The sequence below is a fragment of the Glycine max genome, chromosome 1 (genome assembly GCF_000004515.6).
Source record: "Glycine max cultivar Williams 82 chromosome 1, Glycine_max_v4.0, whole genome shotgun sequence".
NCBI classification, from domain to species: domain Eukaryota; kingdom Viridiplantae; phylum Streptophyta; class Magnoliopsida; order Fabales; family Fabaceae; genus Glycine; species Glycine max.
The window spans coordinates 51599722-51614981 of NC_016088.4; the positions used below are offsets into that span (position 1 = coordinate 51599722).

General features: G+C 33.1%; 2 protein-coding genes and 1 long non-coding RNA gene across 3 annotated transcripts; 1 reads left to right on the forward strand and 2 right to left on the reverse strand.

Annotated features, from left to right (window-relative positions):
* Positions 1-3842: 3842 nt before the first annotated feature.
* Positions 3843-5031, forward strand: LOC100776099 (auxin-responsive protein SAUR50). The gene has a single exon (XM_006573495.4). It carries the CDS (start codon positions 4274-4276, stop codon positions 4727-4729), a length of 456 nt encoding a protein of 151 aa, XP_006573558.1. The 5' UTR covers positions 3843-4273; the 3' UTR covers positions 4730-5031.
* Positions 5032-6082: 1051 nt separating this feature from the next.
* LOC106794701 (uncharacterized) lies at positions 6083-7909 on the reverse strand. Its single transcript, XR_001382910.2, has 3 exons — positions 7532-7909; positions 6538-6626; positions 6083-6434 (listed from the first exon to the last, which is right to left on the reverse strand). It is a non-coding gene; the product is annotated as an uncharacterized lncRNA (long non-coding RNA).
* A 1722-nt stretch (positions 7910-9631) lies between these two features.
* Positions 9632-14274, reverse strand: LOC100809230 (filament-like plant protein 4). The gene is made up of 6 exons (XM_014775743.3): positions 14091-14274; positions 13099-13244; positions 12804-13005; positions 11094-12645; positions 10925-10973; positions 9632-10298 (listed from the first exon to the last, which is right to left on the reverse strand). The coding sequence occupies exons 2-6, from the start codon at positions 13228-13230 to the stop codon at positions 9969-9971; spliced, it is 2265 nt and encodes a 754-aa protein (XP_014631229.1). The 5' UTR covers positions 13231-13244; positions 14091-14274; the 3' UTR covers positions 9632-9968.
* Positions 14275-15260: the final 986 nt, after the last annotated feature.

Below are 15260 nucleotides of genomic sequence, written 5' to 3' on the forward strand. Positions count from 1 at the left end.
TGTTTAGGGAATAATGCATTGAAAGATGATTATTTTCTAAAGGACTGGGAAATGGTATCTAAATGAAATCATTGTTAGAAATAGATTGATATTTGTTTAGCCTCATTCATCTTTAATCTTAATGTAATTTATTATTTTTATCTTTGTAAAGAAATTTGGAGAGAAAAGAATAGATAAATTAGGTTCTTCATACGGGAAATCAAAGATAGCGTGTCTTAATAGATGTAGGTGAAAATAGGGATATTTTATCATCTTTTTATCATTAGATAGAGAAAATCATTAACATTGCATCACAAGTGGTTTTGGCATGTTAGGCTCCAACATATTTGCATTCTGAATTCATCTTCTTATCATCATCTTTATCTTTTACTTTTCTTATCTTTTACATTAAAATCTCTAATCTATTTTATCTTCTACATTTTTTTATCTTTATCATCTTTTACTTTAAATTGTTATCTTATCTTCTACCTCTCTTTATCTCCTATTTTAACTTTCTTATCCTTTTTATCTTTTAATTTCTTTAAATTTTACATCTACACTTCCTTATCTCTTTTACTCTCTTCTCTTGCTTAAAAATTGGGATATACACCAACTCAAGTAAGAACAAATTCCATGTGAATTCGACACTCGGACTTTCGAATACTTTCCTATTTGAGACAAGTTGGTGCACTTACCAATGATAACAGTTATCTATTGAATTTTCACTACTAAAAATGTCTTTCAAAGACGGTTCTTTAAGGCTTTTAAAAACGGTTTAGAATTATCTTTGAAGTGAGCATTGTGGAAAGTCAATTCTTTTCATGATGGTTTTGTGATCATCTTCGTAGGGTGCTATTTTTAAGACGAATTACTAATAAACTATCTTAGAATTAGTTTTTAAAAAAACGCAAAAACAAAAATGATTCTAAGACGATTTTTGAACAAAAACCATCTTAAAAAAGTACATTTTCTAAGAAATTTTTTCCTGAAACCGTCTTAGAATGTTTTTCTTTAATTTAAAGATTGAGAATTCTAAGACGGTTTTCTCAAAAATCGTCTTAAAAAGTCGATTTTCTAAGATAGTTTTGGTAAGAATTTCTTAAAATGTTTTTTAACAAAAAAATTGAAAAAATTAAGGATTCTAAGTCGTTTTTCCAAAAATCATCTTAGAAAATAGATTTTTTAAGACGATTTTTTAGACAATCGTCTTAGAATATTTTTTTCTTAAAAATTAAAAAAAAAATGAGGATTCTAAGACGTTTTTTTTAGAAATCGTCTTAGAATATAAACTTTCTAAGACGATTTTTCAGAGAATCATCTTAGAATGTCTTTTTAAAAAAAAAGTTGACTAGAAATTAATATAATTCTACTAAAAATGAGTCAATATATCAAGAATTGGAGATGGAAAATTCTTATAAAATAATAGAAAAGGTAATCAATATGGATGGTGAAAATTCTAGAGAATATGATAAAAACCTAAATACATAAAGGGCCCAAGAAACGATTAACAAATTTTACAGAGATATGTGTTTGCTACATTTAAATGACTCTGAAAGTTTGCACAAGCTAATGACACTAGATAATGAGTTGATACAATTGCTAATGTTGTAGGTAAAGGGGTCATTTTATTGAACTCTTCTGCATACAAAAAAAAAGTAATTAGTCCTAGATAAGTTCAGAACACAAAACAGTATAGAAGAGTAGTTGTGGTTGGACTACCTCCATCTAAGTTTGTCTTAAACTCAAAATAGTCAGCCCATGCTAATCATTGTTAGTGACGAGCTAAGAATTTTCAAATTGGAATTTTTTTACAAATACTAATAAAATTGTACTTGAAAAACTAAGGAAAGATGTCCTATCATAGCTAACCTAGTAGCCTATTTTTATATTACATACACTAAAATATCCCTTAGGGGAACTAAAATATGTAAAATGACCTGCAGTTGAGATGTTATCTTATAATCTAATATCTAACAAAAAGTCACCAGAAACATGTTAAAATTACAATACAAAAGTTGAATCATCATACAACTCACTAGAAACAATAGAGAAAGTTGATATGAGGGGACCATAAACTTCACTAATATGAACCCTTGTAGTCCCCTTGTTAGCCAGTAGAATTGAATCGATGAAATATTTAGCAATACCACTACCTAACACTTCTCGATCTCCTACATAGTAAATATTTTCATCATTTTCCATCACCTATACATTCTTTCCACCACAATTAACATGAAAACAATGTGAATCTGCAATAATAGAAAAATGAAGTTAGAAAATTTCTGCCAAGTTAAACAAGGTGAAACAATCATTAGTTCTACAAGCAGGTTGATCATTTTAGTCCTTATACCCAGAAGTTTAATAAGTAAACTTTAGGAACTAAAAAAATCTACTTATTAACTATAAGGACTAAAAGGGATAAGTTTGGAAACTATAAAGACTAAATGGGTAATTAAACCTACAAATTAAAATAAAATATTCTTCAACGAGATTTACTATAACAGTCTACAATAAGTTTTGCTACGACCAGATTTACTAAAACAAATAAATAAAATATGATCCATTAATATTATAAATATGAAAAAAATGAAACAAATAATAATGTACCTAAAAGTAATACCTTAAGAAGTTTCAATACTAGTAATCTCAACACTTGCAGTTCCAACACTTGGTGTCCCAATAGTAGCAGTATTTAAAGTCAAATCAAACCATTCTTAAAATTTTGATCAATTTTGATCGGTTCGATTCAGTTTTGATTGAATTTATAAATCTAAACTCATGAATCAATTCGTACATTTATGATTTTAATCAATTCAATTCGATTTTGACGCAAATACATAAATGATCTAACTCAAACTATTCATATTGAGTTGGGTCAATTCGAATTTAAAGATGACTTGTATCCGTGAACACCCCTTGTCAAGGTGAAAGAAGAAGAAAAAAAATTCTTAACCCAAACTCAGATTGCAAATACCTTAACTAGAATAATTGCCGTTAAAATAGTAAAATTCACTTGAAATTAGGTTTGTCTCGCGGTTTCCTCCCTCTAAGCGAAACATGCATGTGTTTAAGTATTAGTCTCATCTAAGAAAAAAGAAATGCCTTCAGTTTCATTCTCAAAGTTCATGGTCCAGCAGAGCCTGCCCCATTTGGTATTCTCATTGTATATGATTACTTCAAAATAGTAAAACTACTATTGGGACAAGGCACCCAAAAAGGCAATACCATTAAATGTTCCGTTAAAAGGCTTTCGGCCATGTACTTATATAGGTTTTAAGCTCCCACTCAATCTGAAAACAATTTTCACCTTATATGTGTTTGCGACAGGCATAATTAATTAAATGTGAAAGTATTGATTTGGTATGACAATAAAACTAGCTACATACTACAAAAACGAAAAAAACATCAATATAAATATCTTGATTAAAGCTTAAATAGTGAATTATACACTATTAACGATTCCTGCCGATAAAAAAAAAATATTACTTTCACCATTCTCTCTATGCAATTGAATTGAACAGATTACAAATTTTTACACCATATTAGCAAAAGAGGGAATTCGGTGTAACTCTTCTTCGATGAAACCCTTCATAATCCAATTCAATTCAATTAGCCTAGTTGTGACTAAGAGTAAGTGCGTGTTTGGAAATGATTATTTAACATGGATTCCAGTTTCTCCTTACGTCCGACAGTTCAAATACGCAGAAATAAGTCTTTCTAACTTCAAGCATACGTGTGTCAGATGATATCGGATCAAGTATCAACCACGTTTTAAACATAGAGATACAATGTTTTTACTTTGAAATCAAGATAGTGGCCAACAATTGGTTCAATTGATAAGGGTAAAACTCATTTCACAATACATGACTTCAATTTTGGTATTATGCAAGAACTTTGTTAATACATAATTTAACGAGTTTTGGACTCAACTCAGGTAAACTTTAATGGATAAAAAGGATCACCTATATTAACTGACAAGCATGGTGCCACTAGCCCTTTAAATAGTGGGAATCATTTTGTAATTAGGCAAAAAATGCTGAGATGCATCATCCACCAGGAGCAAGAAAAGATGGGAAACAGAATGTGTGCAAGTGAAAAATTCCGACATGAGAATAGGATAAGTGAATAGAGACATAGTGATGGAAAATTTTCGATTTAAGAGAAGAAGTGGGCCACATTTTGTCTATTGGGGAAGGAGCAGGCAAGCAAACGTTCACTGGTGTTGGAACTTGCGTTCCCCGGTAAACAAGTTTCGCCTAAAACACTTTGGTCTGCTCTTAGTCCCCACACCCACATGACTCTGGTTCTCTTTTCCACTATACTAACTCATGATAAATACCCCCCCTCCCCTCTACCCCATAATCCACACTTCCCAAACCCTCTACTAAAACATTCAAAGTTTAGTTTGAACAAGGTGCATCAGGAGAGCAAAATAATGGCCATAAAAAAATCCAATAAACTACCACAAGCTGTTGTTCTCAAGCAAATTGTCAAGAGATGCTCAAGTTTTGGCAAGAAGCAGACCTACAATGAAGAGGGTCTTCCCGATGATGTGCCAAAAGGCCATTTTGCGGTATATGTTGGGGATAACAGGACCAGATATATTATCCCAATTTCATGGCTGGCTCAGCCCCAGTTCCAAAGTCTGCTTCAAAGAGCTGAGGAGGAGTTTGGCTTCACCCATGACATGGGACTTACCATACCCTGTGATGAAGTTGCTTTTGAGTCCTTAACCTCCATGATGAGATAAGAAAGGAGAGGGAACTACTACACATTTGAGAGACGGAGGATAACCATCATAATTCCCTCGTCAAGTGGTGATTTTACTAGTAAAAAAGTCCCCTTGTCAAGTGGTGGTTATGACTTGGTCGCTACTATATTAACATTTTACGTTTGGTGTTGTAATTGTGTATATATATATATATATATATAGCATGCAAGATAGATATATAGATTGATGTCCAAGTAGTTTTTCTTGGCAATGCTATTTGTTTCTTTAAAGAGTGGTGATTTAAATGAAGCAATGTTGTTCATGGGGGGTATTACCCCGTTTAATATTTTATACCCTCTTTGTTTTAACTTGCTTTTGCTTGCTTGATAAATTAGCTTGAATATTGAAAGAGTTGTGGTTAAATCCAAGAAAGATGTACAACATTCAAAACTTTTGGCAAAAACAAAATTGAGAACTGCCAAGTTAAATTGGAGTTGTGCATTTCATAATTTAGAAGAGGCAAGTCTTAAAATACATATCTCGAACGGTTTTGGTCAGTCACAGGCGTTACGAGGATAAGGAGAATAAGCAAATGAATGCAAGGGACACTATTGCAGAGGGTAAATTTTATTGTAGTTTTACAAGCTCCGTTTTGTCTAATCCCAAATTAAATTTGGGTAGCGTTCTGATATTCTTGTTTGATAGTCTTATCCATTATCTTGTAATTTAGATGAATGTCAAGTGGTGGTGTATCAATAGTTGAAAGTTGGACATAGACAGGCTGTCACCAAATTCTAAAACTGCAATAGTTTATTAGCATTACGAAATGCAATAAAAAACTGCAATGTAATACTTATCATTAATCATGCATGATGTCACATCCCTTTCGGATAAGATGCGTGGTACGCTACATTCTCTCTCTCTCTCTCTCAATAGAGAGAATTTTATTGACCAAAAGAATAATCACTGCAAATATGACAAGAGAGAGAAGTAGCCAGCATCATGTTTAGCCTTGCATGGGAAAAGTTTGTTCATCATTCATTAGTCACGAACTCTTTTCATGCATTATTAGCATCTTGCTATCTCAGCTAACGTGACCTAAACTCCAATTAACCAAATCTGGACGTGTTTAAATTCATCGTCTCAGTCCACGATTAAGGTCTGGCTGTTTGTTTGTGCTTCTTATAAATATCAATGTTTTTTTTAAATTTAATTTAAAAAATATTTAAAATTTTATGATAATTAGATACATGCTTTTTTAAAAAAATAAAAATTCATTAAGTTATAATAATAGTAATTTTTGAAAAAGGGCCTCATTTTATATTTTATTTTATATATAAGAATAAGAATATATAATTTATCCAATCACACCCCTAATCTGAAGATGGACATTCTCAATAATGTTTCATTTACTCTTCCAGCCGACATGGGACAACAACAGTACCTGTCCTTACAATTGCAAGTACTGAGATATTTTCCTTCTAAGTTACCTGAGAATTATAGTACATACATTGGCCCCATATAGTATCTACTCAGAGTACGTGTAAATTCCGTAATTTACCATTACATAATTAATTAAATTATAGGCCTCCGGCAAATGCCTGCTTAATCTGTCTGCAACTTTGTTCATTTGGTATGCACATGGAAATGAGGCCTCATAGTTCATCTAATGGGGTCCCCTGGGCAATTAAACGCGTAGTCCTTTTGTCCCTTCCTTGATCAACAGATGACAAAATCTAATTATCTTAAGCCACAGAAATAAAGCAGAAGTTCAGCTTGTTTTCTTTGATATTGTTAGGCTGCTATACTATGGACAAGTGTGTGTCATAAGAGAGTCAGAGTCGAACCTTTGTCCGATTCTTTCAATATTAATTTTATTAGCTTAGAACTTTAAATTAATTAGGTTGATAGTCACCCACTAATGTCGATCGGATGTCTGCATGTATAGAGGACAAGGAATTAGGGATCAATTAATCACTGTATAATTGTCCCAGCAAGAAAATAGTTAAATTATAATAAATAGTATTTTTATTGTAATAATTATTGACCAAGGAAAAAAAAGGACAACAAATTGAAATGATAGCAACACTTTTCAATAAGGAAAAGAAAATATTGACAGGTTAACCACTAAAGTTCACATGTGAAAGTACTATTGTACAAGACATGAACTCTTTATGCCGTCGACCTTGCTCTCTGTACTGCATGATTCAAATATAATGATGAAGGTAAGCACGAATCCCGTGGTTCCCATGTTCTGTTAGATGAACTTTTCATGATCTTCTTCTAAATATTCACTGGTCGAGTCATGTGTGATTGTGTACTGTATCCTAAGATGCAAGTTCTAAATCCAAATTCTTTTGATGATCAGTGGGACAAGGATGAAGCTTATAAAAGGAGACATTATGTCCATTCAAGATAATGATGTAGTATTTATTTGCATGATGTGGAAGGATGCGGGGTTTATTTAAAAAATGGGCCTTCACTGCTAATATGCACCATCCTTATACTCTAATCTAATGAGCATCAACCTATCATGCATGTACAATTTAAAATTGGCTAAACACCAAAATTGATTGGATGAGAAATTAGCAATTTCTGAAAATTTATATGAAAAATACATGGGGCTAATGAATGGTAGGTTAAGTAATTAGCAACAATCTGGCAATTTAGCTAACTCAATCCCTAGAGAGTGCTCAATCTAATTTATCCTTTTTCATTCTTGCAGATACAATATGTAATTAATAAAACTTTTCTAGCAAACTCCCTGCCAATAGCTCTAGAAAATCATTAAAAGCACCCAAACCCAAAAGTCCAACAAAATAATAAATTTCAAATATTAACCTGTATTCTGATGTACTTCATAGACAAGACTTGCTTTTTGCACGCTGTTTTCCAAATCTAAAACCCTCCATTTGATTATTTGAAGATGCACATAAGGTAGGTTCGGTTGCTGAAGAAGTAGTAGGGCAGACATGTCAGGTTCATGAACACAAATAAAACCTAGCGTTGCCCACGTACCCATTTTTCTGTATTTTAAATGTTGTACACTCATCAATACCACGTCAACAAGTCCTAAACTAATACCAAACACACAAGCTCAACCACTTTAAGAAATTATAAAATCAGTATATCAAGTATATATGTCTCCCAAAATTCAAACTAAATGTTCAACTATGACATCTATTTGCACGATTTAATGGAGACAAAGTAATGGTTCACTGTCCTCATCTTCTTTGGGTGCTTTTGCTTCCATCAAAACGTGGATTCCAGGTGCATCCTAAAATATTGTCCGTAAGACGATGGTTTTAAATTTTAGTTGAGCTTGCACGTGAAATGTTTTCAATTTTTCATCCGTGATTGAGCACGAAAATGAGTGTATGCTATTGGTTAGCTTTTCTTCTTTTTAAATTAGTTGACTTTTCTATTTAACTAATTCGAGCTTATCAACACACGTGTTCGCTCCACGTTATTTTTGGACAAAGCTATCAAGTTGTTCAACTTCTAATAAACACTGCCCAATAGAAACATATACTTATAGCTCCCTTCTTTCTAAGTCATAGCTATAATATAGTATATTATAATTGATAAAAGAAGAAAGTTTCTATATATGATATTGAAATAATGTTTGGTTTTGACTTTTTCTATAAAGTCAGATGTACCCTTGACCCTCGTTTCCATTTAGTTTCATTGTACATGGTCAGATGAACTCTTATTTTTCATTTTGGCTGGTTTCATTTTAAGAAAATATCACTAGACCATTTTTATTACCCCGATCACTATAACTTAACTTCCTAAGGATGGTGTCGATTTTTCAGTGTTAAAAATATCCGTTAAAAATAATAGACAGATATTAGTGGATAATTTTATTAGAATGTTAGTAAGAAATTTGAACTCAGCATTTCTTTCTCTCACTTTTTAATTTAACTACTACACTAACTTTATAACTTCACATTAATCCTCTAATTAAATTTGATTTAAGTTCTATTTTGATATTTTATTTATTTTAGTAATCTAATTTAATTTTTCGCTTTAACATTGTTCTCATCATTACCTGCATCTTTTAATTTAGCAAAGGCATGTTCATAATGTTTAAAGTCATTAATTGAGAATATTAGTTAATTGAGGGGTTACTACGAAAATCTAGCTCGATTAAATAAAGTGCGTGAATGTTATCAATTTTTTAATGTTATTTTTTATTTTTACGGATAAAAAAATCATTAATTGAGTTTCATAATATTTTCTTAATATTTTATTATTCCCTCTATTTTTAGTAAAAGAAAATTGTTCCAAATTAATCGTCGATAAATGAATTAATAATGTTAACTGCTAGTAAACTATTAAATTGAAAGAAGGAAGTAACAATTAAGAATGTTGGAGGAAAATTTTACGACTGAAATGAATAAAAAAAGGTAGAAGAATTAAATTCAAATCTAATGTAAACTTAGAGGATGAAAATATAATTTTTGCCAAAATAATAATCAAACTTAAAACGTAATATCATTGTTTGTTTTTTAGAATTCCCAATGACTTCGGGTTCATTTAGATAAAATACTAGTATTAAAGTCAATTATACAAGATAACACATGTTTCAATAACATCAATGTTGCAGCAAATAAAAATAACATCAATGTAAAAATTATGACTACGATTAATTTGAACACATAGCAATTACGAAAGGTCAAAACTATGATTCGCCCAAGGGGAAAATAAATTTGCTTCCAAATAAATTTGCATTAGAAATTGTGTAAGAATCGTAAACAGACTACTATATATAATTTTAAGGTGTTTATACTCAATTTACGAAGAATATTTATACCTTTTTAAAAAAAATAAAAAATTATATACTTATCTTCCTAATAACTTGTTAACAACTTACCAATTTCAGTACACAATTGCGAGATAAAAGTGAGAGTTTCATTGTCTCTTTGATGGAGGCCGAAAGAGCAAAAAGGATCTGTATGTTTTATAACCAGATTGGTGAACCCTCACAGATTCATGGAATACAAGTGCTGGAATAAGAACCAAAGTTTACCCAAAATCAACATACTGAAGAGAATTACACACAACATTCTCCACAAAATTTGACTATATAGTCTATGTACAACATCATCGGGGAGCTCTCGATGACACTTGAGAATTAACAATGTTAGTGACTACTCTCCTGACAAAAAGAAGTGGCTCAAACCATGAGCATTCTTCCATGTAACAGTGGCAGAAGAATGGGAATTTGATTCAGTAAGAGTTTAACCTGGGTGGTTTGAGCCTACTTAAGAGTTACTCAAGTGTTTAACCAAAAGTTGCCTTCGGTGTCTGAAAGACATGATGTGGCACCAGAGTTATGCGATGAAAACTCATCAGTCACTCCTTGAATGTCAGACACTATGCTACATGCCTCAGCATGATCAATTTCATTTGAGTTACATGACCCATAAGAATTTGACCAGCCATAAGTTGGTTTGGCTAACTTTTCATTCATTTGAAGCCTTTTACTATGATGAGTCATGGTTACCCCTATCTGAGGGCACATAGCTTGCAATTGCCTACCAAGTATAGACAGAGTTTCCTGACATTCTGCCAGCTTTTTCTCTGCAGCTGCTAGCTCTTTATCCTGATGTCAAGAAGATATTAGAAAAAAAAATGAGGACAAAAAGGTGATGAAGCCATGAAGGAAGCCAAATAACATTAGAAAGAGGAACAATTGTTTTTTTTCCGTTATAGAAAAAGAAGTTTATTTCACAAGTGCTATGGCAAACATATCACTAGAGTTAGTACTTAGTAGCATCAAACAACTGTTTTATTTAGAATGAATCCACATTTTTTAGTTTGATGCAGTGTTTTAGCTATACTATGATTGATTTCCGTTTGAATTCAAATGGGCACATTACTTCAGATGCTAATTCAATAAAAATGCAAAAGGAGTTCCCTGCATAAAGCAAGAAAACCATGCATTGTTTTGCTCTGGTGGGCAAATAAATTGGTTCGAAACACCACTTGTTTAGCAGTCTGCATGTAGGTATTTCAAAACTTGGTTGGAGATGGAGATGCATTCATGATTAGTAGCCAAACTTAACCTCAATTTTGATCAAAGATCCCATATGTCAAATATATGTAATTGTTTCATTTTTCATATGCATATGTTCTCTACTTATTGCAAAACAATCATGATGATATATAGGAAATAATGCATGACCGACTGTAGCTATAATGACGTGTAAAGTATGTCAATGTAAATACCTTCCCAGAATTTGCCACCGAATTTGCTGCACACACCAAGCACTTGTCCCTTCAAGTAGCAAACACACCAAAATTTCAGAAAGGATCTCATATCAAACTAAAGAAACAAAGCTTAAATTATACATTACAGAAACTATGTCATTGTTGCCAATTGAGGCTCAGAGCTAACCTTTGCATTTTCTCTTTAATTTCTCTGTACCTCACCAAAGCATCATGATGACTTTGTTTTTCCTCTGCAAGATCATTCTTTAGCTCATCCATCTTTTCCTTTAAATACTTATTTTCAGCTTCTAACTCCTCTACACGTGTTTGAAGTGACTTGTAAGACTCAGTCATGCATTTCAGCTGAATCTCAGCTAAACTACATGATTTATTAGACGACACCAATTGTGCTTTCAGTTCTTCTAGAAGCTGCATGTTTTCCTCTAACATCATCCTTTTTTCCTTAAGATCTTGCATATGCTCATCATATTCAGCTGCCTCAGGTTCTATTGTTTGGTTTGTCCCATCAAAACAATTTTTATTTGAAGATAAACAGCTAGTCTCCTTTTTATCTTCAGCATCATCATTAGCTTTACTAATGATGCAAAGAGGTACACCACCATTGTCTGATAAACATGCCATCTTCTCCACTTCCAGAAAGTCATCCATCAGTTCTGAGATAGTTTCAGTCTTATGATTCTCAAATTTACCTACACTTCCAATCCTCCTGATATCAGAATGGTCAGGAATTGATGCTGCACTTGACTCAACAGGACTTTCTGAATCCTCATGCCCATTGTCAGGGATAGAAGTGATGGTTGGTGGATAGCTATAAACTCTACTGAAGGAGTTTCCATAATTGGTTGCCAAAATTGCTTTCTGGGCGTTTCTTTCTTGATGCATCTCTGCTTCCAAGCACTTAAGCCTGCCAACCGTTTTAGCATACAAGTTTCTAGAAGCCTGCAGTTCAGCATTACTTGAGGCCAATGCTTCTTTCAATGTCTTTGTTTCTTCTTCCAACACCTTCAACTGTTTGGTAAGAAACTCGGATTCTTGCAGGCTATCAGTTTTTGAACTAGTTTTTCTCAGATGGGTTGCACTGAAGACATGGTGTGAACTCTCAACTTCTAACTTCATTTGTGCCAATGCAGCAGGCCCAGGTAACTTTTTTCTCAAAAGACCACGAAGTCGTTGGCACTCACTTTCTAGCTTGGTGATGTTCTTGACATCCTCAGTGTGTTGCTTGTTTGCCACTTCTGCCGATCTCATAATCATATTCTTCTCTTCATTACGGATATCCAGCTCCTTAGAAATCATGTGCAGCTCATACTTTAGTGAAGTTATTTCTTTTTCTTTTGATTGAACACTCTTCTCTAGATGCTCTACCTCTGCCTCTGCTTCAGACTTCTCTTCTTTTAGTTTCACTATTTTGTTCGAACTTTCTTGAACTGATTTTAGAAGGGCAGCATTTTCATTGGCTAACTCACGAAGTCCTTCATCCAAATTGTCTATTTGTGCTTCAAGTTCTAACTTGATTTTCTCCCACTGATGAGATTTCATAAGAATTACCTCCTGCAGTTTCTGGTCACTTTCTTCCTTTACTGTTCTTATCTGCTTCATGCACTCTTTTAGGGCTTCATCTAGGTGAGCAGCTTTCTCATCAACAGTAAGCTTAGAGAGAGACAAAGATTCAAGTTGACATCTTAAGGAAACAACTTCGGCATCAGCTTTCTCCCAACCTAAAATGCATAGAAAACTTAATTAACTATCTCTCCCTTTTACTTACCAAGTGGAATATAGAAATTGAATGACTGCTCTAATTATTTCCACTGTTAAAACTGAGTTTTCTTTTATAGTCACTTGGAATTATGTACATTTGTGTATATGTAAGTATTACCTGAGATTGCTTCCTCAGCAACTTTTGCATGCTGTTTAACTAGATCATCCTTGTTATTTAATTCTGAATAAACTGCAGATAGCTTTTCTTCCAAAGCTTTTACTTGATCCTCCAAGTTTACAACTTGATCTTCCAATCCAGACATATGTGCGTATGATTCCATTGTTATTTGAACATAGTTCTTATTTTTGCTGCTGTCTTGCTGAAAAAGAGAAGAACGAGGCTAGTGAGAAATTTAGCAAGGGACTTCATGTAAAAACTTCTTCCCTCCCGAACCTCTAAAACGAACAAATACCTGATCTCCTACATGTGCCACAGAAAACAAGGTAGGACCAACAAATTCAGAAGTAGACACTGGTTTCTCATTCTCAACCTTTATGTTTTTATCGGATGATCTTTTCTTCCATAGCCAACCCCGGCGGTCCATCTCAAAATCCTACCCTGCTCACATCATTTGATCAACAGGTGTGATAAGAATTTTATAGTATTTGTTATCCACGCACCACCAAGTCCAAGAAGTGTTGGGCGTGAAGGGGCAACCCTCACCTCTTGAATTAACTTTTGGGGTTGAATTAGATCTAAACTCACATTTTAAAAATTCTAAAAGTATTAGTAGGCATGGATGAGCTAAAACCAATACCAGCTTCAAGTATTGTTATTAACTTATTATAATAAAATCAAATGGAACCAGATAGAAATAAATATACTACTATAAATAAATTTATGATTTTTTTTTCATAATTGTTGTTAATGACGGAAAAATTATTGCTATTTTGGCAATTGCATTCGTAGAAAATAAATTTTGGAAAGTCTTGTAATAAAATTGTGGTATTTCCATCCACAGTATAATTGCAAATAAGACCTTATACCATAATCTGTTTTTTCTTTAACATACTGTTCTGTTTTGCATATTCTTAATGTTATATCATCATTACCATGGTCTAAGAAGTTATCGTTATTTATATAGTCTGCTAAACGACCTAAACTGAGCACGAAAAGTTTGAATTTTGAAGGGGGAAAAAACCACAATCTAATATATTGGGAGTGTAAATCCGAGTCATTAACTACGTTATTTTGTTTATTTAGTTTAGAACAAATCAACTACCTCATGAATTTCAAAATCCAACAAAGAGAACCCCAGATTAAAACAGCAGTAACAAAGTAGAATGCACTAATATACACCGCCCCAGGCCCCAGAAACATGACTTGTTTTTGCAACACATAAGTTGGCAAACTGATATAAACACAACATGACACTAAAAATATAGAGAAAGAAATAAAACTCACCCGGAAAAAATAGAATTTTTTTAGTTGATGCGGTGGAAGCAACAAAAGCAGAATGAAAATGAGGATTGGAATTGAATGGGGTGTGTTGGCTCCTGAAGGGCTCAAAGAGTGACTTAAGTCTTTGACTTTGGAGTGTGAAGAGAAGAGAGACAGACAAACGAGGAAAGGAGCAGGGGTTAAGGTAATGAACAAAATGGCCAAATGTGCGCGTGTGTGGTCACTGTTTAAACGCTCCTGCGGGCTCCACCTCGATAAAAAATAAAAAATAATAATTTGAAAGAACTACTACTATTACATGAAAAGGTGACGAAAGAACGTCATAGTCAAAAAACAAAACAATATATTTTTTTTTCTCTCTTTAATGGATAAAACGTATTTGATTTGAACGATGAGAAATTGTTTAGTTGTTTCTAGTGTCGTTTTGTCTTTCTTTTTCCACCTTCAGTGTTGTCGTTTATGTGGCTCAAAGGTTGGCATTGGGAGGCGCGAATTCCCATTATCTACGTCAACATAACAGAAATCAAAAGCTAAGCTGGAGCGGGCAAATCGTTGGCGTGAGACCTTTGTCCAATTGCACCTTTGCAGTGTGTGCGTGAATTTGAATAGCGATAGCAATGTAATGGGCTGTTTTGTTTTTGTCATGGCTATAAATACATGATGTGGTGCTTCGTTTGATATCACATGCACTTTCTTACACTGCATTAGCCATATACAGTTACCTATCTTCCATTATGTTTTGCTTTGAATTGCTTATATGGATTTTTTTTATGAGCTTATATGGATTTTTTTTCTATACATTGCTCAAGGCATGTATTGATTCCATATTTTGGGCAAAAAGCCAATACAAAATTTCTAAAGGCAAAAACAGTGATCAAGTAATACGGTGTGTTGGGTGGGAGTGTGGATGGCTAATAAGGTATACCACTTACAGTGTGATTAAGTAATCTTGTCAACATATGCATGCACAAAAACTTTTCCTATTGACGGATTTGGGGGGAGGCTTATTTTTTGTTGAGTTTTTATCCAGATTTATTATAGAGTGTAGTTGACAAGATTTTGAAGTCAATTTCAAATTTATTGTCTAAATTTAATACTTAATTGATTAAAGCATACTAATTTTTGTTAAGTTTTTAGCCAAATTTATTATATGGAGTGTAGTTGACAAGATTT

Coding starts and splice junctions, on each gene's coding strand:
- LOC100776099 (XM_006573495.4), top strand. CDS start 4,274: ATGACTCTGGTTCTCTTTTCCACTATACTAACTCATGATAAATACCCC.
- LOC100809230 (XM_014775743.3), bottom strand. CDS start 13,230: ATGGACCGCCGGGGTTGGCTATGGAAGAAAAGATCATCCGATAAAAAC. Junction 12,646..12,803: donor TGCTGAGGAAGCAATCTCAG/GTAATACTTACA, acceptor TATGCATTTTAG/GTTGGGAGAAAGCTGATGCC. Junction 10,974..11,093: donor ATTAAAGAGAAAATGCAAAG/GTTAGCTCTGAG, acceptor TGCTACTTGAAG/GGACAAGTGCTTGGTGTGTG.